The sequence below is a fragment of the Pleurodeles waltl genome, chromosome 6 (assembly GCF_031143425.1).
Source record: "Pleurodeles waltl isolate 20211129_DDA chromosome 6, aPleWal1.hap1.20221129, whole genome shotgun sequence".
NCBI lineage: Eukaryota > Metazoa > Chordata > Amphibia > Caudata > Salamandridae > Pleurodeles > Pleurodeles waltl.
The window spans coordinates 876,860,336-876,886,776 of NC_090445.1; the positions used below are offsets into that span (position 1 = coordinate 876,860,336).

Genomic DNA, 26,441 nt, shown 5'->3' on the forward strand with positions numbered 1-26,441 from the left:
TGATTTTACCACGAATGCCTTAACAACGATATTTCGTTGTAAAGGCATTCCTGATAAAATCATTAGCAATAGGCACCATTCACCCTACATCCCTCACCCCACCCCCCCAACCCCACCCCAAAACCTAAAACCCCCTGACCCCCCCACCCACTCCACAAAACCAAAAACGCCCCACCCCCCCAACCCCACCCTAAAACCTAAAACCCCCTGACCCCCCACCCACTCTCCAAAACCAAAAACGCCCCACCCCCCCAACCCCACCCCAAAACCTAAAACCCCCTGACCCCCCACCCACTCCACAAAACCAAAAACGCCCCACCCCCCCAACCCCACCCTAAAACCTAAAACCCCCAACCCCCCACCCCCTCCCCAAATCCAAAAACGCCCCACCCCCCCAAACCCACCCCAAAACCTAAAACCCCCCGCCCCCCACCCCCTCCCCAAAACCAAAAACGCCCCACCCCCTCAACCCCACCCCAAAACCTAAAACCCCCTGACCCCCCACGCCCTCACTAAAACCTAAAACCCCCCACTTACCTGAGTCGTCACCTTGTCATCTGCGTCGTCCTCCTCAGCCGACTCCCTTGTTTGTACCTTAACCATGCATGTTCGTTGTTCAGGACATGCGTGGTTAAGGTACAAAATAACGAAGTCGTGGTTAAAGAAAGCGTTGTTCCACTTTCGTTAATCAGGACTTCGTTATAAAAAATTCGGCATAAAGGATGTTTACCTGAGCGAACTACTAAGCCTCCCCTCAAGCAACACAAATAAAAAGGTCTGAACACAACTACTGCTTCAACAAACATGGTACGCTGTCATCACCACTCTACATGCTAAATCCATGAAGGCATGCTTACTGTGCCCCTCAAGGTCCAGAACAGGTCCTCAATCTCACACTTATCAAGGGACCTAGGCCTTCGCACCAATACAACATGAGTAGGAAACCAGATACTAACAATCAGGCACTCAGCACAGGGGAAGGTGTCTGTAAAACATGCAGGAGATATTCTGGTCCTAAATAACACCTTCACAAATACAAACAGGGCCTGCTGATAATACTTTTTCTTGATATAAACAATGTTTATAGTTTATAACTATAGCTTACCCTTTACAGTACGATAAAAGTTGCTTCCAGCAGAATGCTGTCTCTTCCTTTATAAGCTCATGTGCACACATAATTCTCTGTAAAGATCTGAGCTCTTCTCTTACAAACACATTTTTATTACAAAGCACATCTAGTTATGCATGTTCTTCTTATCTCTTCTATCGTCTTTCATGATCTAATTAGTCCAAATGCGCTTGAAAATATAGGGGCATATTTACAAGAAATTAGTGCATTGTTCCCGATGTGCTACTTTTCTTGCCTCACCCTGTGCCCCCTCTAACAACAGTGTCAACATTTTGGTGCTGTTGTGGCGCTTTGCTGCACTAGCACCAAAAATGCTGCGTTTGTGCAGCAAAGCACAGGAAGGCCCATAGGCCAATTCAGGAGCATCAATTTAACGCCTGCCTTTGCGCAAATTTCTCTGCACCATTTTTTCAGGCCTCCCTGCAGGGGAACGCCCCCCTTGGATACATTAGGCCTGGAGCAAGCATAATGTGGTGCAAGGGGTTACAAAGTGGTGCAATGCATGCATTGCACCACTTTGTAAATATTGTTTGGGGGAATGGCATCCTTAACGCCACTGTCACGTAAAAACAAATGACACTAAGGCAGTGCATGGCGGCGGTAGGGGCTCGTAAATATGCCCATAGTGCTATGTCGACAAATATTTGCTGTAGGAAAAGGAATAAAAGGCTATATGAATCTGAGTGCCATGCATGTTAGAGTTCCCTTAGAGACCAAAGGGCACACTCCAGGCACAGTGTTTGGTTTTTTTTTTGTGCTATTTTGATCACATTTTCTTTTTCCCATTCATTAACTTAATGATTCAAGTTGGCAGTACCACTTTGGCAGTCAAAGTTTGGGGCACATTTTGAGGATGTTGTGTTGAGCTCTGGTATTTTAAAAGGGAACTTAGAGTTTGATTTCAAGGCAACACAAAGGGCCTTATTACGAGTCTGTCAGTCACTAGACTGCTGGACTCGCGGATGGCAGTCGGAGCATTGCCAATGCGGTGCTACAAGTACCACATTACAACCGTGGCAGACGTCTGCCAGGGAACGAACAGCTCCACCAGGATCAGAGATCCTGGTGGTTTGGAGGTAGGTGGCGGTCCTAATCCGCCAGGGCAGCGTTGCATATAGCGCTGCCCAGGGGATTACGACCCCCTTCTCCGCCAGCGGTTTCATGGCTGTACCACCACCATGAAAATGCTGGCAGAGAACAGGTGCAGGGGGCTTTGGAGACAGTGAACATTGCGAGGGTGCTGGTGCACCCTGCGGGCTACAGCATTGCCGTTGGCTCGATTATGAGCCGGTGACAATGCTGTAGCCTGTTTCCCACTAGGCTGGTGGGCAGAAACCGAGGTTTCCACCCACCAGCCTAGCAGGAAACTCTTAATGGGGCCGGCGGGAGGTAGCCTGTGTGGCGGCAACCTCCCAGGCGGAAGTTTGGCAGACGGTAAAAACCGTCCGCCGAACTCATAATGACCCCAAGATATTAAAATTTGTCTTTATTACTAGTTTTTAGTGCTAGCTACAATCCCAGCATGTGGTGACCAAGGAACGCCAGACAGCATGGAGATCTCTCTCCTAAAAACACTCCATAATTCCAGTGCCGGTTGGTGGCAAATTACATTGGAGGGGCACAAAACACATACACAAGAAAAACACATAACATACACAATGACATACACACTACTATAAATATTATTATTAAAAATACTTACCTTACATATGTTCTGCAGCACGTCCCGGTTGTTCTGCAGCACATCCTCTGAGCGCAAAGCCCACAGCCAACCTCCTTGTCTAATCAAGATGCTGTTTTCATGCTGTTAAGCGGCATGAATAAAGCATCTTCATTGGCTGGAGCAGGCTAGCTCCACGGTCCAAAAGGCACTGTAGGCCTGTGCCTGCTCCCCAATCTAGCTATCCAAGACAGCTGGGTTGGAGAGGATTAAATTGCGCATGTCGGTTTGGCAGTAACAAGGTAGCCGGCCAAGCCAACATGCGCACTTCATAACCGGCCAAGCCAACATGCGCACTTCAAACTTAAGTGGTAATTCCTCTCTACTGCCAATAATTGGCAGCAGTGACGCACTGGCCCTGCCCTGCCCTTGCACTCCATTTGCTGGCAGAAATGTCAAAAAGAAAATGGTAATAAAAGTTTTTTTATTACCATTTTTTTTTTTGGCACTTTCTGCACAGCAATGTGGGGAGGTGGCGATGCTCCTCCGCTCCCACAGAGGAACCCCCAATGAATAATTCCCATTGTACGACATAGCTATATGCCCTTATGGCGTATGCGTGAACTCACAGAGATTGTTAACATAGGCCCTCGCTCCTCTTAAAACCTTTAGACATTGTCCATTATCTACTAGCCCACTGTCTATCTGTTTGATTGGATGCTTACATAAAGTGCCTATAAGTAAATGTTTAAGTCACCTCTCAAGCTTGTGCAAAGTTGGCTGCTGAAATATGATGTTGGTGGAACTGCGCTATAAACCCTTGAACAGATGATTTGTATCTGAACATTATACACTCTTCTGCAGATATGATCTAATCACCATCTTCATGGGTGAAATCATGCAAGGCCTCTGATTCACACACTTTATAAATGATTATCTTCTAGATTTCTTTTAGATTTTTATTTCAAGTACATATCACAAAAGCCTGGCCTTATTACAACCCTCAATTAATGCTATTAAACACTTCCACCCCAGTGGATCTAAGCTCTGATATGCATTTCCCATATCTAGAATCTCCTGTAGCAGCTTCCTTTTTGGGACTTTTTAATGGGCTTTAGGGACATTCGGATGCTGGCATGAGGTGCGTACCTGCTTTTTGTGCTCACTTTGCCGTAATAACAGCATACTCACCATTAATTTTGGTTACAGGAGATTTAGTATCAAATTGTGAAATGCGCTTGATTAAATCTTCTGGTAGCCATTTCTGAAACAACAATGGAGAGTCATATTTTAAGGGTGGGAAAACACTACTCACAATCCGGTCCTTCTATATAGAATAACAAATCAATTTCTGTTGTAAGAACAACAATGCACCAGGAAGCATGTTTAGAAGATATGGGTCAATTAAGTTATCCTGCAGCCACCTCAATGCTTCTTTACACAATATGGTGCTGCCTTGAAAAAAGATAGGCCTGTGAGAGGACTTCCAACTGTTTTCCAAAAAGAAAAATCACTCACTCACTCTGTCTACTTGGAACTTACATTTGACTACTATGTAATATATGCAATACATTTGTGGATACCATTAATTGAAATACATTCAGATTGATGTCCTTGCATATGTAGAGCCACATTGTGTGTTATGTAAAAATAAGTCTTGACATGCATATTACGCCATATGGTGGGTATGTGGTGCAGTGATACTCAACAACATTGGTATTCATAAATATATGTATTTATGAAGAAAAAATGTATGCAAGAAAAACTGTACAGAGTAGTATACTATAACTATAAAGCACAAATGGGGGGACTGCTTACGAATGGGCCAACAGAATATAATGAGGCTACAACCTATAAGTATATATATATATATATATATATATATATATATATATATATATATATATATATATATATATATTCATTGAAAAAACCAAAGACGTTAGTTATAGTTAGGAAATAGAATTACAAAATTCACCAGTTATAGTTATCTCAAGTAACTATAACTCGTGCCCTAAAGTAACTATAATTTGCGCCCCTGCCATGCACAGTTTTTTCCTGAAAAATGTTGCTGCAAATATTATACTGATATTATCAATGATGTTATCAAAGATGTCAAGAGTGCCGTAATTTGTGGGATAATTAGCAGTGCATGGCGAGGGTGCAATTTATAGTTACCTTAGGGCACAAGTTATAGTTACTTGCAATACCCATAACTATAACTGGTGAATTTCTATGGTTTTACACGTTTAAAATGTTAAAATTTAACGTCTCTGTAACCTTTGTTTTTTTCAGTGAATTTTGATGTTTTTATTTCTATTTCCCAACTATAACATTCCTATAACCTTTGTTTTTTTTCAGTGAATTGCTATTTTTTTTAACGTAAAGTAATTTTCATTACTATACATTAATCCAACCACTGCCGCGCATGGCCTTTGGCCATGCACAGAAGCAGTTGGCCACAGGGCATGTGCCCAAACCCCAATAAACACCCAGCCTTGCACCGCGAATGCCAGCAGTCGGATTGGCCATAGGGTCTGGCCTAACCACCCAGCCCTGAGAGAGAGAAAGTGAGAGATTGAGAGAGAGAGAGTGATTTAGAGAAAGACTTCATAGAGAGAAATTGAGACAGAGTTTTCATAGGCGTTGATGAATGATATCCTGAAAATGAGATATTTCCAGAGAAATTGAAAATGAAAATGTTTTTGTCAATTAAAAAGAGTGAGATCACCTTTCAGTATATAACTTGAATATTTTTAATAATATAATTGATAACTATAAAAGGTGTACTTCTATGGTTTTGTACATTCAAAATGTGAGCCTAACTATAACCTTTGGGTTTTTTAAGTGAAACAAATAAAATATATATATATATATATAAATCCAAACAAAGTCAGTCGCAACCTGACCATCAGCGGTGCCTTTTCTCTGCACCCTCCGGTCGACGCTGATTATTACGACTTCCCCTTCCATGTTTAAAGGACCACAGACACTCCGGACTCCGGGCACATTCCTGAGAGATCCTTTATTCAAGCAGCACTCACATACAAATGCGTTTTGGCAGGAACTCTGCCTTTGTTAATGTAATGTGCACCATCTTACTTTGCTCGAATATAGTCAGATGTGTTAAATGTCATCAAAGATGCAAACAAAAGTTTCACATTCATAACTGAACAGAGTATGAGTTTGCAGAGTACTTTATGAATAATTTGTCATATGAGAATGTTTAGAAATCATGTGTCAAGTGAGAGCACTGGTGAGGAAAACAGTGCAGATGTCAATAAATCAATCAATCAATCAATCAAACATATATAGAGCATGACAAATCACCCGTGAGGGTCTTGAGGTGCTGCAACTGTATTCTGCTGTGTGGAGGAACTATCATTCTAACATCTAGGTCTTTAGTTCTCTTCTGAATCCCTGGGGTGATGGTGCGGTCCAGAGGTGCAGGAGTAGGTTGTTCCAGGCTTTGGATGCACAGTGCAAGAAGAAGTGTTCTCCGCTGTTCTCTGCCAGGCCCAGCGTATCGGGTCCTCCCATCTTATCCTGCAATGGGTGCTCGCCGGCTGAGGACCCCCAGGGTCTGCACCTTCCGGGTGATGGCTCTCCATAATCCCTTCTCTTGATGGGCGTTGACCTCCATGGATGCAAAAGACACATCAAGAGATCATGATCACAATTTTCATCACAAATGGTTGAGTCACATATGTCAGTAACATCAAGCTAGGACTTTCCTATGTGTCAATATTCTCCAAGTGTGACACATACAAGCCAATAAGTACAGGGACCTGACTACAGACATAACGCCTTCCATCTGCAGACTAACCCACTACCCTGCTCAGGGTCTACGATGACTATGTAAGCTTACTGACATCAGGTAGCCCATGCTCTAGCAACCTGTACTGTGATGTGAGCCACTATGAAACACATCACACATATGTGGCTTCTGAAGGGTAAACTCCTTAGTCATGAATTGACCAACACATTCATACTCTGTGAGAATGGCTCAGTGCATACAGTCCCTACAGGCAACTGCTGAGTACAAACTCAAACATTACACATGATTAACAATGAAGGGACAGGCATGGTGGGTACAAAAAGTGTCTTCCCTGTCCATGTGTGGACATGTACAATAATGAAAGCAGACTCATTCCACTTCAGTGGGTGGGGTCCTGCGCCATGTACCTGTACCACAGAACACTCCTCTGGACATATGTGTCCATCCTACAGAAATGGCATCCAACAAACAAAGGCATGCATTGTACAGTTTCTACTATGTGAACAAGCTGCTGAGTCACATATCATGGCCTGCCAGGAATCAACACACTGTCTGCACTGTGGGACTGTCATTTGTGCAATAAGCCTGTACAAGACAAATATGACCTGTGGAAATGTGACAATAGAGCTGTGGGAGTAAGGGTCCTGTCATGAGTCAAACACACACACATTGACAATGAGGTTAAGTACACAAATGGCTTAAATTAATGACTTACCTCTGTACCCATTCCTAATCTACTCAAAGGAATGAGGCATTCTGGGCAGGATTTGACACAAAAGCATTATATTTGCCACATGATATGATCTGCTTGGGTACAGGGAGTGGGCACAGTGCCACAGTTGCATTGCCATGGTGACTCTACCCCAGCATAGACTAGGTCCCATACTGGGAGATACAAGCATCAGGCCTGGTCTCTGAAGGCTGGTCTGACAGAACCTACATGATGCTCCATTTCAATCACTTCCATGCATGACAATACATCATGAGGTCAACAGCAATTTGGTATGTGGTGTGTGTTCCAACCTGAAGGGCAGAGTGAGACATGACATGCCTTCCACACAACAGTTTAACAAGGGCAGATGTGTTCAGAAATCTGTGGCACCATACACAGTGCTCACATTACTCTCAACTGACTCATACAACATACAAACTCAACTCATGCTATCATGCACATACATGTTGTCGGACATTTACAACAATCATGAGGAAAGAGATATCAGTGGATGGCAGTAATGTCTCCTCACCATGTTATATGCATCCAACACACAGAGGATCTAGAAGCCCAAAAACCTCACACAACACAATGAGACTGAATTTAACATATGGCACTGGCCACCAATACCTGCACATTGTCCCTCCCATTGATGCCACACAGACTGCAACAACGGGCACATGAGTAGCCAAACTGTCACATATGGCCACATTCTAGCCTGTAACACAGAGCTGTTCATACAGGGGTAGGATCTCAGTCACTAGCCTCTCCAGCTCCTCTGGAGAGAAGGCAGGGGCCCTATCACTTGCTGGATGTGGCATGATAGCTCCCAGAGGCGGTACACAGGCCGTGGGTCAGGTCGTGGAGGTCTCAGGTCGTGGAGGTCTTGCTGGCAGCAGTGGCAGTAGTCAAGTGAATGAATCTGCAGAACATGGTGGTCACGTCCGCCACGTACGCGGCCGTCACCGCTGGCGGACACGGCCACTGGCCCGAGACCACCACTGGCAACAACGTTAGCCTACGGGTGTGTCCACCACGGTTGCAACCGCCTACCACCACGATGACTTCCGCAGGAGGTTGGGGGCGGTTCCTAATGTCCAGTGGAGTAGGTCAGGCAGCCGCCATTTTAGTGGCCTGAAATGCTGTATTGGGCTTTATAAACTGCGTCACACCTCCGAAAATATATTTGTGACCACACAGTCATGCTTATTCTTCCTTGTCATGTAGGTCCTACTACTCATACACCTGTGTAGTATGTTGCAGGGCACAAATGGCATTTAACAAAGAGGCACAGTCCACCACTGGCAGTATTGATATTAAGTCACATTTCGAGGGACGTTGTGTTGCACATCTTAGAGTTTGGTCCATATACATGTTGTGGAAACGTGTGGAAAACCATGGAGGTCAGATGTGACCCTTGTGTTATTTGCAGCTGTGATGTGTACTGATTGCCATGTGTATCCATTCAGAAATGCCTTGTCACATGATATAATTGACATGCACAATGTATGTTGCTGTGGACACACTGACTAATGTTAGAAATCATGTCTTGTCATACATAGGTACCTAGAGAGAGGGAGAATGTGACAACCTCCTGTCTAATGTCCACTGCCAGACCTTCAGACCATGGAAGAATTCCACATTATCTTTCTTTACTGTCTGAATAGGTAAATAAGAGTGGACTTATGTCGTAAATTTGGAGCCAGAGCTGATGCCAGCTATTAGTTATCCAACCAGCATACCACCCATTGTACAAGTCATGTCAGTATTGCACATCCTGGTCACAGGGTCCTTCTAAAATACAGTGACCCTATCAGCTGGCATTACCCAATCTATGTTCACTCTGGTGTTGAAGGATCTTCTCAGCAATGCTGAAACACCTGGACAGCTACATCCAGTTCGCCAACATGAGGATTTAGCCCATGGGAAATCTGACTTGTATGGTTTTGTACACATCCCACGTAGCCTGGCTGGGTCCCACGGCAGGCTAATGAACAAGTATACCGCAACAGAAAGGAATTCCATTACATTAATGTGAAAGTTGTACGCTTGGCAGATCTCTACATTTCACAGGTCTGTGCCTGTTATCTGGCTTCCGCCCAAGATTCCTTCATGATGCAGAACAGCATCATACCCCAGCTGATGTCACAACTGTACCAAAAGAGAGCCTGTCTGGTTGGTAATTCACATCTCTCCTGAATGTGTGTCTTCAATGTCTAGTGCTACAATCATGAACTGAGTGACTCATTGTTGCACCATTGTCCCATGCCTTAACTCTGCATATCCAAAGCGTCCTTGGTTGTTGATAAGATATTCAACTACGCAAGGGGAAGTCTGATTCATTGAGGCCCATGGAAGAACAAGGCAGGTAGTGGAGCAGGCTTTTGGACTCCTGAAGGCCTGATTCTGCTGTCTTTACCGGACTGGTGGAGCCCTCCTCTACTCACTTGGAAAAGTGTATCAGATCACTATGGCATGTTGCATGCTCCACAAAATCACCCTGCGGAGGAATATCCCATACATCCAAGAGGAGGGGCAGCCTGCAGTGCCACCGCTTGAGAATCCTGAAATGCCAAGTGAGGGTGACAGTGATGAAGAGGATGGAGTTGACTTGCAGGAAGGTCTCATCACAGCTACTTTTCATGAGTGTAAATATGTCAAGTGATGTCATGACTGTCACTGTACAATATACAGTAGGTCTGAGAATGTGTGGAGTTTAGTCTTTTGGCAACAACTAGGGAGCTGATACTTGGCAATATTCAGTCAAAAGATGCTTGATGAGTTAGCCTTTGACATACCCCAACTTGATGATGCTGCTTTGTTTGTGACAGTCTCATTGCAATGTTATTCTATTTCCAGATGCTTGCTAAGTAAATTGTGTAATAGGCATGTTTTCAAGCCCATACTCCTTGTTTTGTCTTTGTACAGGTACCTTCACCGTGACATTTTCATGTGGGCATTTCAACGCTGTGACATTGGTAATTATCTGATGCTCTTCCTACACAGGAAGTGGACATGGATTGCCCCAGGTAACGTAGGTCAGATATCTGGGGTGTATGAGACCTATGCCAAGGCAGCTTGAACATTGTTTGGGTGGAAGGTCTGAAGTGAACATTGTACTTGTTTGGTGTGCTGTGTTGGGTCAATTGCATCATGTGTGCCATCATGTGGGCATGGAATCTGTAGTCATTTGTGAGCAAGGCATTCACCCTTCACAGTGGCTGAACACTCTTCTTGTATGACCCGAATGTAGGTGAAGATGTGTTTCATTATTGCAGGCCACAATGCCTGTGCCACAACACTGACATATGTTTGTGTCATACCACCAGATGCATAGTCGTTGGACAATGATGGGGCTGTGGTTAGTGAATGTTGCACTGCCCTCTGTCTGTACCTTGGTTTATGTGATGGTAGATTACTCTGGTGTGGTAAGTGATAAGGCTCAAGCTGATGACACCATCAGCCTCCCTTCCAGTAGCTGGCACCGATGAAGGGCCTGGTGTGGATGCGCCGAAGGAAGGGGTTGCCGATCCCTGCTCAAGGTGGTGTTAATGTACCTCAGAACCCCTGTTAGTGAGGCCATGTTGGCATTGTGAACCTCCCACTGTTCACATATTTCCCGATGAAAGTTCCTCCGAAGCTGCATCATTTCTCGGAGTTCAGAAAGTACCAGGCCCATCATACCTTGGGACTCCTGATAGATCCTAAAGACGTGGCTGATGGTGTCCTGGACAATAGCAGCCCCAGTGGCCTCACCCAGTGGCCCACAGCATCCTTCCCACAAACCCTACCCCCACAGCCCTGTCCCCCTGCCAGAGGGTGCCCTCTCCAACTGGTCCCTGGACCATCATTGTCAGAGGTGTTGTTTTGTGATCAGGATCATGGACTGGGGGGTAAGCGATGGTTGAGACTGTGCTAAGGACACAGGTTGGGCGGCGCATGGTTGCCCGTGATGTAGAGGCAACCGGGCTGGGAGGTGTTGATGTGGCCACAGCGAGGCTCACTGCTGGCTTCTGACCAGGATGCCCAGATGGGCCAGAACCGTTCACCACATCCAAATGTCCAGAAGTGTCTTCATCACTGAGGGCTTCATCCACGGGGATAGTGGCAGTCTCTTTGGGGCCTCTGTGTGGCCTTTGGCAGCTCGACCTGTTGATGTGAAATATACAATGTTACTTGTTGCATTGTGACATCTACCTTCAAAACATTACAGTGACATTTCTCAAAGACCTTGTACATATTTGATTTGTGAGTAATCCTATTGTGACAGGTACACATGGTATTGGTTGTATTGATATGTGATTTGTGGAGCATGACAGATATTCTTGCCTGAAACAGCTGCTGAGATGAACAAAACATTATCCCTTGAGGGTGGTGGCCTAAGAATGTCATCTAGCCACCAGTGCAGGCTAAACAGTGGCTATGCAAGCTAGTTTTGGGCCCATTTTGAGGCCAGGTCGACCCAGGATTTTGTATAGGTGACAGGAGTCATAATGTGGTTACTGCAGTGCTAATGTGTCTGCTGCCAATACCATTCTGGTGATGCATCTTGAGGCCTTTGGGATCATTGGTTTGCACACTGGGTAAGGCGTCCTTCCTCTTCCTAGTAGTTACAGCTTGGGTTAGCAAGTCAAGATGGAGCTAGGCAGCCAGAGGCATCTCAGAGTTGGGCATGATCTATATCCTGGTAACTCCCAGATGAGTAAACCTCAAATTCGACTTAGCAAGCACGGGTATTCAATGAAGTGACCACTGGTAAGGTTTTTTGAGTTGGAGGTAAAGTCATTCCACTGTCTCCACTGCACACAATTGGAAATTTTCATCCTCCCAAGTGTGTGGAGTTTATTTGGGAGTTCTCTATTAGATGGATTTGGGCAAGTGATACAGGTTTTGTTGTTGGAGTTAGGTAAACAGGGCCAATTGGGACTTGCATTCTGGTCACTCCCTCTACTTCCCACCATTTTCCAACATGGTATCATCCCAGGGAGTGAACTTCAACTGGAATTTCACAGACATGGCTATTTGGGCCCTGAGCTTGTGTCTGGAGTGAGGGATACAAAGTCCCTGGGCTTAGCAGTCAGATCACTCCCTCTACTTCACATACTTTACAAATGGTATCCTCACATCAGACTAAACTTATGTTGTGATTTGCCAAACTGGGCTCTTTTATAAAATTTACACTGTTCTGGTGTTTGGAGTCAGAGAAACAGTGCCTACTGTGAGTTACAGTCAGGTTATTCTATTAACTTCACACACTTGACCAATGTCACCTCTCAGGTAAGAAAACTTAATTTGTGAATTGAGAAACAGGGGTATTTGGACAAGGAAACACTATGCTGATATTTGGGGTTATGGAAACAGTGCCTCCTGGGATTTGCAGTCATGTCACTCTCTCTACTACACACACTATACATATGTCAACCCCCCCCCCCCCCAGGTGAGTACACTTCATTTGTGAGTTGACAAACAGGGGTATTTAGAAAAGGTAACACTATGCTGGTGTTTGGGGTTATGGAAACAGTACCTCCTGGGATTTGCAGACATATCACTCCCTCTACTACACACTGTAAATATGGCATCCCCCAGGTGAGTAAACTTCATTTGGAAATTACCAAACAAGGGTATTTTGAGAGGAGGACACTGTGCTGGTGGTTGGGGTAACAGTATCAGAGCCTTCCAGGATTTGTATTCATGTCAGTCCCTTTACTACACACGCCATCCAAATGGTGTACCCCTAGGTGAGTACACTTCATTTGTGAGTTGGCAAACAAGAGTATATGGGTCAGTGAACACTGTGCTGGTGTTTGGAGTTACATAAACAGTGCCTATTGGGTTTTGCAGTCATGTCACTCTTTCTACTACACACATTTGACAAACAGTATCCTCCCAGTTGAGTAAACTTCATTTGAGAGTTCACTAACAGGTGTTTTTGGACTGGTGTTTGGTTTTGGAGAAATAGGGGCTATTGGAGTTTACAGCCATGTCACTCCCTGTACTAAGCAACAGTTAGCCCATGGTATTCTGCCATGTGAGTACACTTCAATTGTGAGTTCACAAATAGGAGTATTTGAATAAGAGGGCACTGTGCTGGTGGTTGGAGTCATTATAACAGTGGCTCCTGGGAGTTGTAGTCATGTCATTCCCTGCACTACACACACTATACAAATGTTATCCCCCCAGATGAGTACACTTCAATTGTGAGCTGCCAAACAGGGGTGTTTGGACAGGTAAACACTGTGCTGGCTAGTGAAGTGACAGTAAAAGTGGCAAAAAGTGAGGTATGCATGACATAGCATTTTGGTGAAATTTTTCGTGTTGTGACTTACCAGACTCCACTTCCCCAGGTATTCCTGCCAGCCCTCAGAAAGGCCAAGACCCTCTCCTCCCAGGGAAAGAGATGTAATGGGGTACTGGGAGGGCCACCGCCAGTCTTCTTGGCCTGAAGCTGGTGCCTGGAGACTAGGGAATGGACCTTGCCCCGAGGTCGTTCTACCTATTTCCTAATGTCCTCCTTTGTGTGCCTACAGCATTGACTCTGTCAACCATCTGTAATGGGTTCTAGGTTTACACATGATGGATATTGGAATAACTATATAGGCACTGAGTTTCTTTAATAATTTCTTTATTGTTATTTGTATTCCAGATTCTTTCTTATCTCTTTCCTGGGGTTTCTTGTTTGTCTCCTAGTTAGTTCACCAGTGTGATGTGATGTTTTCCTTCCTCTAGGCGCTCGGGAGGATATCGGAACCTCGTCCGTCTTATGGTGGAATAGGCTCTGGTCTTTGTCCCAGTGGAGATGGACCGGTTTCCCCTAAAATAGAAAGAACGGGACAACAGGTAAGTGTAGATGTTTGGCTTTAGGGTTTTTAGATGGTTAGTAGGGTAGTGGGAGGGTAGGGGTGCAGGGTTGTGCATGGGAATTATATCTATAGTATTTTCACCTTCCCGTGAATATTCTCTCTCTATTTCTCTCTTAGTACTCTTTTATAGCTGGGTGGTTCTTTACACCACCTCGTGCGTGGGTTAATTGTTCTCTCTTTCCTTAAAGCACCTCTCCTTCCTTAAAGCACCACTCCCCAGTCCTCCCTTCAGCCCCCACTAGCCTTTTCCCAACCTGTAACCATTCAGGTAGGAGTTTAAACTTGAGGTACGATCGTACCTGAGTATGCCACGCCCCTCCTGGGACGTGGCGGCTTCCTCCGTTTTTCCCGGCGTCTCCATGGAGCTCTTCGGCGCCTCGCACAGCTGTTCGCCTGTCTCCAGTCTCCTACGGTCCTCGTTCGCGGCTTTCTTCGCTCCGGTTTCTCTGTCTCTCGGTTCTCCTGGCGTCTCCCTCTCCTCGGTCTTCGTTTGCAGGTCTCTTTCCGGCTTCTCCGACCCTTCAACACAACGTCCTACGTCTATTTCAGTCTCTTCTCCCGGGAACTCCTCCTCCGACGTCATTTCCAGTATGCCGGTTCGCTCTTGAGTACCCCAGGGGTATTGGCTTATCGGCTCGGGGAAATAATGCGTAACCGTGGCAATAGACGCCCGGTTATACTATCCTTTCCCACATTTCCATTTTCCTACGGAGAGGAGTGTGCTGGACATGTGCCCCAAACAATTATGTCTCTACTCTTATGATTTCATCCACCATGACTCTCAATTCAATCTCAGAAAAACTTGGATTTTCAGAAACTGACATGGTGGAAAAGAAAAAAATGTGACAGTGACCTACTAAAGAGGGGAGGTGCAAAAGGGTGTGACTGGACAAACATTTGTTCTGGGTGTGAGGAGAGATGGTAAGAAAAAAGTGGTGCCTAGTATCTGTGCTCTGTGGTAAATAATGTGCTCTGGCTTCAGTGTTTTGCAGTGTAAATGCAAAGGATTGTGGTGTATGAAGAGATGTGTTTTATAGTGTCCTTTGCAGGTGTGTCCAGTGTGGCAATGTGTGTCAGCTGAGTTGTTTTCAAATCCATCCAATGTTCCATTGCGTATTAGTTTGGTGACTGTGAAATGCCATGTTTCAGACTGCCAGTGGCTGGCCACCATGGGTGTCCCCACTGTGACTTTGGCCTTGTAATACAGTCAGTGGCTGGTCGCAGCGCTGGAGGTCAGGCCGCCTATTTCTGAGCCTCCACGGCGCTGCCGGACTGCCTTTTTTCATTGGCAGTCGGCGGTCCTACCTGCTTGACTTGTAATAGGGCAGTCTGGAAGAACATCAAAATGGCAGTCTTTTTAGGACTGTAAACATGCCAGTCAGTTTGTTGGTCCGACCGCCAAACTTGTGATGAGGCCCTAAGTATACAAAACAGTGACAGTGGAAATAATCTCCTCCACTGGTGATCTCTCAAAGCCACATCTCAATCCATTGTTATTTTGTACACCATGCCACCTCAGTTTGGACACAGCTGAATGCAAATCAATCTTAACCCTGCTCCAATAGGAACAGATCAGCATGAACTGGCAAACCATGCCCTCCCTAAACTGAAACAAATGACCCAGGACTGTTTTCACCCTAGTTATGGGTTCATCTGCTGGTACAGCTTGGTTACAGTGCACAGTGTGCAGGGGACTCGCTTCAGGGCATACCTGTCCCACTTAGGGTGACCCAATAAGTATACAAAACAGAGAAGGATGGAATGCTTAAACTAACCTTTGCCACTGGTAATCACTTGGGGCTTCATTTCGATCCATGTTTATTTTGCACAATATGCCTCATCTTTGTATACTTTTTTATGTTTTATTATAGTGGATTTCCATACAGCAGGGAGGCCATGCTTTGCCACTGGATAAACTGTGTCCCCTGACTTACAAATTAAATTTTAGGAACCAACAGAAGTGCAGATGGGAAAAGCAACAATTTTTCACATTTCTTGAAGATGCTTTCTTCCAAATGACCTCCACAGGTACCTGAGAAAATGTGCTTAACTGTGTTACCATCTAAAGGCCTCTTGGCATTGGTAGCTGACCGGAGAGTGAGTAAGACCAAGAAGGTTCATTAAGTGAAAAGCCAGGTTCTCAGGGCTTTCCTTAAATTAAGGTGATTAAAAGCGAATTGGATAACATGAGGTAAAGTATTTTAAAGTAGCAACGCTTGATCCATGAAAGCTTAGCTGTCAAGATGAGATGTATGGACTGAAAGAGTGCACAGACGGACAGAGGTGGAAGAATGAAGTCCTCTAGTTAGATAGTACCTGTTAGGTCTTGTGGCAAGGCAGAGTGGAGTTTTAATGTAAAGAGATTGGTGGACCATGCAAAGATGTTTGAAAATAATAAGCTGGTGAATACAAAGCCAATACAGGGTGTTTAGGATAGGCTTAGCTTGGAGACCAAAGGAATAAACGATGCCCAGGGAGATTTCATATAGACATTAAATAGATGAGGAGACAGCGCAGAGCCTTTGGGACCTCACAGGAACATGTCGTTGGGAGACAGTGAAATTGCCCTAGCAACAATTGTTGGGTTCTAACACTTGGGATTAAATTAAACCAATGTAGCACCTTGTTGTTTAATCCCACCAATCACAACAGATTGACCAATAATTCATTTCCTATGGTATTGAATGCCACATAAAGATATAATAAAATCAGGCCCATAGCTGGCCATTGTAAGCTAGTATCCGAAGACCGCCACAGCTAACAGTGTTAGTTTTGGCGGCAAGGGAGTGGAAAATCATGTGAGTGTCATCCAAAATTTCACTGGACTCTAAAAATGAGCAGAGCTGATTAGCTAAAAAAACGACTCCAAGATCCTGGCTACAGCTTGTAACAGTGTGATTGGGTGATAATTGGCTAGCAATGTGCGATCAAGGACTAGGTTCTTCAAATGAGGAGTTATCATGCCCATTATAAAAGTACTGGGAAATGAGCCCAGAAAGAGATGTGTTCAAAATGTCATAATATTGATTCTTGTCATTCCCCGGGCTGAGCGGAAGGATATATAAAAATCAAATCTGTGGCCAAACCAAATAAAGTATGTAAAAGATTGATTAGGTAGTCCAGCTGACACTAACATCCATCCAAAAATCACAAACTCAGAGAACAATGCACAAAGCTTTCATCTCCAACCTACATACACCCATGAGTGTATGCGAGTCACACCTAAAAGTACTCTTGGATCCGGATGTTTCCCCTGTTTTTCTGTTTTAGATCAGAAGCAGACATTAACAGCAGGTTAGGCCAATCACAAATAAACATGTTAACTCGTAATGTTAACGAAGCACAGTGAGCATAACATTTCAAGTTTTCACGCTGTAAAACACGAAAAAGAGCAAACCTTCATTTAGAAGTACACTTGAATAAACTAACTTGTATATTTCCGTTACGTGCGCATTTGGGGCAAAGCAGCCCAGAGCAATCTCTGTGATGAAACAGTTTTTTTCTCACGCAGTGCCAGTGATGCAAAAGCAGTACGCCAGGTAGTAGCTGTGATGCAACAGCAGTCCCTGATTCAGTGTCTGAGACTCAACAGCCGCTCCTCATACATGACACTGTTTGTGATGCAACAGCAGTGGCTCGGGCATTGTCTGTGACACAGCAGTAGCGCCACAGGCAGTGCGCGTGACGCAACCGAGGTACCTTAGATAGTCTCTGTGATGTAATAGTAGTCTCCCTGGCAGTGTCTCTGATGCAACCGTAGTCCCTCAGACAGTGTCCGTGATGCAAAGGCAATCCTTCAGGCAGTGCCTGTGATGCAAGAGCAGTACCAAAGACAGTCTCTTTGATGCAAGCCTAGTCCCTCAGATAGTCTCTGTGATATAACAGTAGTCTCCCTGGCAGTGTCCCTCAGACAGTGTCCATGATGCAAAAGCAATCCTTCAGGCAGTGCCTGTGATGCAACAGCAGTACGTCAGGCAGTGCCTGTGATGCAACAGCAGTAGCTCAGTCTTTGAGATGCAACCACAGTCCCTCAGATAGTCTCTGTGATGCAACTGCAGCCCTTCAGACAATGCCTGTGATGCACCATCATCCCCTCAGGCAGTGCCTGTGATGCAACAGCAGTAGCTCAGTCTTTGAGATGCAACCACAGTCCCTCAGATAGTCTCTGTGATGCAACTACAGCCCTTCAGACAATGCCTGTGATGCACCATCATCCCCTCAGGCAGTGCCTGTGATGCAACAGCAGTAGCTCAGTCAATGCCTGTGATGCACCATCATCCCCTCAGGCAGTGCCTGTGATGCAACATCATTGCCAAAGACAGTCTCTTTGATGCAAGCCTAGTCCCTCAGATAGTCTCTGTGATGTAACAGTAGTCTCCCTGGCAGTGTCCCTCAGACAGTGTCCATGATGCAAAAGCAATCCTTCAGGCAGTGCCTGTGATGCAACAGCAGTACGTCAGTCTTTGAGATGCAACCACAGTCCCTCACATAGTCTCTGTGATGCAATTGCAGCCCTTCAGACAGTGCCTGTGATGCACCATCATCCCCTCAGACAGTGCCTGTGGTGCAACAGCAGCAGCTCAGTCAGTGCCTTTGATGCCACAGCAGTACCCCAGGCAGTGTCCGTGATGCAACAGCAATCCATCAGGCAGTGCCTGTGATGCAACAGCAGTATCTCAGGCAGCGCCTGTGATGCAACAGCAGTAGCTCAGTCTTTGAGATGCAACCACAGTCCCTCAGATAGTCTCTGTGATGCAATTGCAGCCCTTCAGACAGTGCCTGTGATGCACCATCATCCCCTCAGACAGTGCCTGTGATGCAACAGCAGCAGCTCAGACAATGCCTGTGATGCACCATCATCCCCTCAGGCAGTGCCTGTGATGCAACATCATTGCCAAAGACAGTCTCTTTGATGCAAGCCTAGTCCCTCAGATAGTCTCTGTGATGTAACAGTAGTTTCCCTGGCAGTGTCTGTGATGCAACCGTAGTCACTCAGACAGTGTTCTTGATGCAAAAGCAATCCCTCAGGCAGTGCCTGTGATGCAAGAGCAGTACCTCAGGCAGTGCCTGTGATGCAACCTACCTCATTCTCTTTGATGCAACCTCAGTCCCTCAGATAGTCTCTGTGATGCAATGGCAGCCCATCATGCAGCGCCTGTGATACAACAGCCGTACCTCATTCTCTTTGATGCAACCTCAGTCCCTCACATAGTCTCTGTGGTGCAATGGCAGTCCATCATGCAGCGCCTGTGATACAACAGCCGTACCTCATTCTCTTTGATGCAACCTCAGTCCCTCAGATAGTCTCTGTGATGCAATGGCAGCCCATCATGCAGCGCCTGTGATACAACAGCCGTACCTCATTCTATTTGATGCAACCTCAGTCCCTCAGACAGTTTCTGCGATGCAACAGCAGTACCGCAGGCAGTGCCTTTGATGCAACAACAGTACCTCAGGCAGTGCCTTTGTTGCCACAGCAGTACTACAGGCAGTGCTTGTGCTGCAACAGCAGTACCACAGGCAGTGTCTGTTATGCAAGAGTAGTCTCTTATATACTCTCCTTCCAGTTGAATGCACTGTGCGCATAATATGACTGAACACAATTCATCGGATCTCTGCTGGATGTTACTTGTGTTCATCCAGTTCAATAAAGAGCGGCAAGCATTAGAAATGTGGGGCACAGATCTTGCCTGTTAGCAATGTAGTTACACTTAGGTGCTTATACATGTTTTCTCACCTGTGGCGTGAGCTTAAGGAATGTCTGATGAGGGGATGCATTTGAAAGGACCAACTTGCTTTTCACTTCTGTCCCATCTTCCAGCATGACCCCTTGCACTTTACCATCACTGCTCACCAATACATGATCCACCGGCTGAAACATAACCAGATATAAGTGATGAGCGGATGGAAAAGCCTCCTACCACTCATAAAAATAAACAGTTCAGTACACTTACCCCCTGAAAAAGTTCGAACATACATATACAAACGATACATAAATCACAAAGTCAGGCACTGCTAAAATATGCATTTGTAAGTATTAGCTAAGTGTGTGTATAGAAGTGTAAGGCATATGTGCATGCTCTATAGGACAACATAATGTATGCAGTTGTAAAATGTGCACAGGGATGCTATAATGTGTGGTTCAAGAGATGTATGCTAATGAAAGAGGGAGTGTCAGAGGAGCTGCCAATAATCTGCAATGTAACTCACAAACGTGGAATAGTTTGGGACTCATTCAAAAGTTTAGAAAAGACTTGTCACGTTTTACACCTAGATTGCAAATGAATGAACCTGAAACAACTCCTGCATAAAAAGTGGAAAGTTTGCCAATCGATCTAGTATCCACAGAAGGTATGTCGGAAAGATGCACGTATGGGCAAAACGTTAAAATTCCAGACACGGGTAAAAATACATGGGCAATTATATGCAACATAAGTACATACTGCACCATACGTAAATAAAGAACATTCACATATTCCTGAAAAGGCAATGCCTAATACCCACTTACACCCACCTTGTAAAGCAATGGAGTCGTTTTTGGAGGACTTGCAGTTGTGGGTATATCATGTAGCGCTCAAGGAAATAGAAACGTGAAATGTCTGAAGGTTTCCACTTACTTCTGAGGGTGAGGGTTCGATTGCATTCTTCTTCTTGGACTTTCGTTTTACGACTAGGGATTGTGTCATGTCTAAGTTAAGTCAAAGGATTTGGAAATACTTCAATAAGTGTTAAACACCAGCGTATAATGTGGAAAAGCTCCTACCATCCAAAGGCACACCAGAAAGCATCCCAATCAGCACCACTCTTCATCCACTGTCTTCAGCGAAGGTCTCCACCGAGGCCTGAACCAGCCTCCAGCCATATGCAGTGAAATCCGGGTGCACAGCCTGTCTTAAGACCCAGTCTCACCAAACCAGCTGCGCACAGACTAGCGGCCTCTAAGCCATTTGGACGGACACTATACTCAGGCCCGTGTCACTTCACACAGCCTTTGGATTTATGTAATAATCTCTGGGTTTGAGGTCTGGCCTCTGGTCAGGCCCTGCATCCTCCCCATCGTACTGAATCCAGGCTGTTACTTGTATTGGCCAGGACACTTCGCTCAGCAAACGCATCTTGAATTTGTGCTGCCAAATAAACAAATTCAGACAACAGAGATCCAGAACGGGTCTCAGACCCTAATCATTCCTCGGGACGGAGAAATAAAAGGAGTAGAATCCTGTGCCCTTGTCTTTCAAAAGATCCATCTCTATGGCCTCTTTGATCAGCAAGACAAGCACTTATGCCTCCAAAATCACAGCATGTGCCGGAGGGCACACCCTGATGGAAGGACGACAGTCCGTGGGAAGCAGCAGAAAGGCTTGAGCGTAGACCCTACAGGTGAACTGGATGACCCTGTGTTCCATTATGATTGTCTCCCAATAGGTGGAAAAGTGGGACGTTCTCCTTTCCACTAAAGATGGTGGCATAAGAAGGGGTAGTCAGCAAAGTTTTGAGGTTGCAGAGCTGGCAGAGGATGGTGTGGACAAAACCTGCTGCTATTGGTGATGACGGCCCCTAGATCCACTGCAGCCACAAAGGAGCAGTACATTAGTTGGGGCATCTGAAACTGCTGTGAGGGTAGTCTCGGTCATGTAAGCTCTGCTCTGGAATAGCATTGAAACTTCCTCTACTGCTGGTGGACCAACCTTTCGGTGGTGGCTAGGCCCAGCAAGCGAGCCATAGCTCTTTGGTTCTTGAAGCATTCCAGGAAGGAGTGAGCTTTCTCTCTGAACAGTGACTTGTCATCAAAGGGCATGTATATGAGCATTGCCAGGACATCTCTTAAGAAGCCAGTGGCAGGCATCCAAGTGTGGAGGTGCAGTATGACATGGATCAATCAATAGTATTTGCGGACCCCAGGATACACTCAAGGATTGGAGGCATCCAAACCATCACTGACCAGACAGGAAAATAGCTTTTTCATGTGGTCTGGTAGACTGATGAATGTTAGTCTGCCAGCTAACATTGGGCATAGACACTGCAGTCCACAACTCAGGTGACATTTTCTGTTTGATGAGCAAGGCTGCTATGGAAATGAAATTTTACAATCTATAGAAATGCATTTTTTTGACTAACTAGAGAAGTCGTGGGAAAGGCATTTGGACTAAATCTTTGGGTGAAAGCTTAGTTCACTACACATTCTGGTGAAGGATAACCCAGTATAAATTGTGGCTTACCACGGGCACATCTATTTTGCCTAGCAAATTGTCTGTGGCCAGCTGACCCAGAGGCAAACACAGAGGTGTTTCTCTCTAACAGCAAGGAGAGGTGACAGAAGAGCATCATTAAATGAGGGCAAAGGATCCAAAGTAAAAGAATATTTATGTGATATTTCCATCAAAATGTTGGACTTTACATCTATAGCCCTTTGGATTGCTTTCCGTCCCACAAACATTAACAAACTGATTTCTTTGGAAGAAGGGATTGCCTTTTGTAAATCCAGACCTAAGTCAACATCAGCAGTATAGAAGGGAAGGTGATTATGAGCATCTGAGTCATTATATTATGTGTGGCCGTAACCCTTATGAGGCATTGTAAGGGTAACAGTGAGAGGCGAACAATTCTTCAACCTGGCAAATTTCTGACCCAAAGGAAGGTGTTCTGCCAAGAGTTCCCCATCAAAACATACCTTCCCATTCTGTTTTGCCAATCAGATCTCAGCAGAAATTTAAGGCTTTGAGTGCAGCTCCTATGCTGGCGCCAATGGAGGATCTGACCATGTAGGAGACAGTTCCATGGTTGGTTTCGATTTATTCTTAGGGAATGGGCCAGAGCCCATGGAGGTGCGGCTTCAGGAGGTGTTGAGTTCACAGCTATCAAAGTTGTCAAACCTACAGGATCAGGTTCAACTTTAGGAAGTGGTTCAGAGTGTACTATGACATTCCTGAACAAATCTAGCATTGCCAGCTGGCTGTGCTTGATCTGCACAGGGTTGGCCGTTGTTCCGGAATCTCAAGCACCATTTTTTTTAACATCAAGATTTTCTCGGACACCCAGCAATAGTTCTTCATCTGGGGAAGGACACTTTCCTTGAGAAAGAAGTGGATTTTGTCTTCCTATGGCATTTGTTTTTTTGTGGGAAGCTCTTTGTGGAGACGATTCATTGTCCAGAAACCTATCTGAAGGGTAAGGGGAACGCTCTGGCATTTTCCTGTTGGTTTTGGACAGAAATAGCTTGCCTCTCATTCCCTGGTGGCTTCCAGACACATACAAGAAGGGAAGCCTCAGGTTGTGGCATTGTGTTCCATGCCTAAACATCACATATAGATGTAATTTGAGTGTGACAGGGGCATCTTCTTGCAACATGCGCAACAGGGTTTAAACCCTGAGATTTTTGGAGAGGACATTTGACCTACTCAATGTCAAAATGCTCAGGAAAATTGTCAAAATACGAAGAGAGCTTCAGACCCATTTCAAATCGCCCAGAATAACAGGAACTGATGCTTGTGCACTGATTTTTACTTAGTATGCTCGTATCTTGTCACATTAAAAGGGGTTGGATTATAGTAGAAGCAGCATGGCGCCATTTGGCAGCGCTGAATCGCTATTGCTGGGCAAACATTTTTCGGGGTTAGTGTAGCAACTGGAGGTAAATTTGTAAGATGAGGAATATGTGGGAAGATGTACCTATCAGAAATTCTGCTTTTGATTTTGGTAATAATAATGTATTGAACTCACTAAGATTATTTCTAAGGCTGTGTCACATAGCTAGAGAATGTTGTGTTTGAATGCTTATGAGGTAGATTCAAAGCCAGAGCGTGGTAGTTCAACAGAATATCATGAAAACAAATAAAGAATAAAAAGAGGCACAAATATTGTGTCAGAAATATTGTTTACCCTAATATCACGTTCATATGCTTATAATGGGAATAAGTAATCAACCAATACATTAGGCGTGATTACGACCTCCACAGACTGGATACTCAGCTAAAAAACATGACGGATTTCCTGTCCGCCATTTTACAGGTTCCATTATATCCTGTGGAACATGTAAAATGGCGGGCAGGGTATCCGTCACGTTTGTGGTGGAGTATCCCATCTGGCAAGTTCATAATCAGGCCCATTCTGTCAAAAATATTGTGGAACATAATATTGAACAGAAACAAGTAAGAGTTTTATTCATTAATATCTAATTTAAAGTAATTTACTTAAAATAGTTACTTACTTAAAAATAATATAATGTTAAATAAATAATTGTAAACATTTAACTATTTATAGTTAAAGAATATGTATCCTAAAAGGGCCACTACGAGTTTGGCGGTGTCAGGATCGTCATGTTGGTGGTTGTTCCGCCAACAGGCTGACGGAGAAGACTGCCAAATTATGACCATGCTGATATTCAGTACAGAATACAGCCAAAGCAGTGCCTGCACTTCCACTGCGGTCTGGCCGCCATGGACAATGTTTTCCCACTGCAGGTCGGCGGAGACCATGTTTCCGCCAGACAGATTATGAGGTTGCACACCACTCATGTTTCCGCTGTGTTCACACCACCATGGAAACCCAGGTGGAAACCAACTGCATAAAAGGAGACACTCACCTTCAGGAAGCCATACTCGTCTGGAGTCGCCATGGATCCAGAACTACACGTCTTCCTGCTGCTCCTGCTCACCCAAAGACTTCGGAATGTGTAGCGACAACGACAGCAACCGTAAGTACACACACTCACCTGGTACTGTGGTAGATTGGCAAATTTTGTACACTCACACAACAGACATTTGGGAAGGCGGTGCGAGGGCAACACACACACGTAACTGTGCACTTACACACACTCACATACTCGCACATACACAACAAACACGCCACATCCACCAAATTCACACACACACACATATACACATGTGACTAACACACACATGTACACAAGGAAACACTGCACAGGCCCACACTCACACAGTATCACACAACAACACAACAAGTCACAAACACAACAAAACAGCACCATCTCCAATCATCTGGTAGGAACCCACAGGGGATACTACCGGGGGACACATCACAAACACATCACAACCTAACACCAACAGGCGAATAATTACATACAAATACACAATCACAAGATTTACAGATCGACTTACCAAGAACACCGTATCTAACCTTAATGCACATAACACGCACACAGTCAAAACACACAAAACCACACAGCACACCAACAAACACATCTCAACACAAACAACACACAACACTAACACAACAAAACCTCTTGGACACACAAATGTCCATCAAACAACAGATACCTTACCACTCTAATACAAAAGCACTACATACTACTTAAACAACACATGTAGCCCACGCAGAACACACACACACACACACACATACAGACACACAACCAATGTCAGCCAGGAACAACTCCATACTGTGGGAAAGAAATGCATGACAAAGATGTAACCAGGAAACCAACAACCGGTTGATTCAAGTAATTATTAGAAGGCTAAATATTGGAAAAAACAAAGGCCATAGGCCAGTCCTCAATTCTGACAGTCTGTATCCACACAGTACACAGATGTGTGCCCCAGACTTGACTCCTGACTGCCATGTAACCTCCGCAGGTAAGGGCATCTATGGGGCAAGGAGGCACCTCAGGGGTTATCTGTTTGGGGGGTGGTAGGGAGTTGGATTTAAGTCTTGGAGGTGGCCTTTGGGATCTGGTTTGGGAGGGTGGGGTTTGAATTTGGACTTAGGTTTAGGGGAGGGTTGGCTTTTAGGTGGTGGGGTAGACTTCTTGACAGGGGGAGGGGCATGGGAACCTGCAGGGGAGGACTTGGAGGTGGAAGGGCCAGACTTCGTGAGGGACACAACATGTTTAGGGATATCAAGGGGTGGGAAAGGAGTAGGGAAAAGCACAAAGTCCGAAAGGAAAGCTTTCTTACACACACAGGGATGGTCATAGCAAAAGGATTTGGGTGTGGAGGGAGAGGGAGTGGTTGTAAGAAGTGTTGGTGTGGATGTCTTGGGTGCATGTTTGTGCAAGGTGTGCTTGTGGGTGCTGGGTGTGTGTTGGGTGGGTGAGTGAGGGCGTCTATGTGTCTTGGGGGGCAGTGGAGGTGCTGGGGGATGCCATGGTGGGTGGGTGTCTGTTGGGGTAGTGACTGCAGGTATGGTGGATGTGCTGCATGTAGGCATGTCTGTGGGTGTGGTGGCTGGGGTGGATGTCTGAGGGTCTGCTGGGGTGCTGTCTGTGGGTAGGATAGGTGTACTGGCTGGATCTGTGAATGTTTGTGTGGTGTGTGCAGGTGTGTCAGGTGTGCTGTCTGTGATGC

General features: G+C 45.2%; 1 protein-coding gene across 4 annotated transcripts in view; it reads right to left on the minus strand.

Moving 5' to 3' along the window:
• Positions 1-26,441, minus strand: part of PYROXD2 (pyridine nucleotide-disulphide oxidoreductase domain 2) — a 375,192-nt gene that overhangs the window by 54,722 nt on the left and 294,029 nt on the right. For 3 of the 4 annotated variants that reach the window (XR_011204918.1, XM_069239654.1, XM_069239655.1), the window contains 2 exons: positions 19,877-20,011; positions 3,981-4,053 (listed from right to left, as the gene is read on the minus strand). Coding sequence is in view for 3 of the 4 variants with exons in the window: in XM_069239654.1 (XP_069095755.1) it covers positions 3,981-4,053; positions 19,877-20,011 (208 nt within the window). In the remaining variant the exon portion in view is untranslated. The remainder of the gene's footprint in view (positions 1-3,980; positions 4,054-19,876; positions 20,012-26,441) is intronic. The other variant, XM_069239656.1, reaches the window with a different exon arrangement.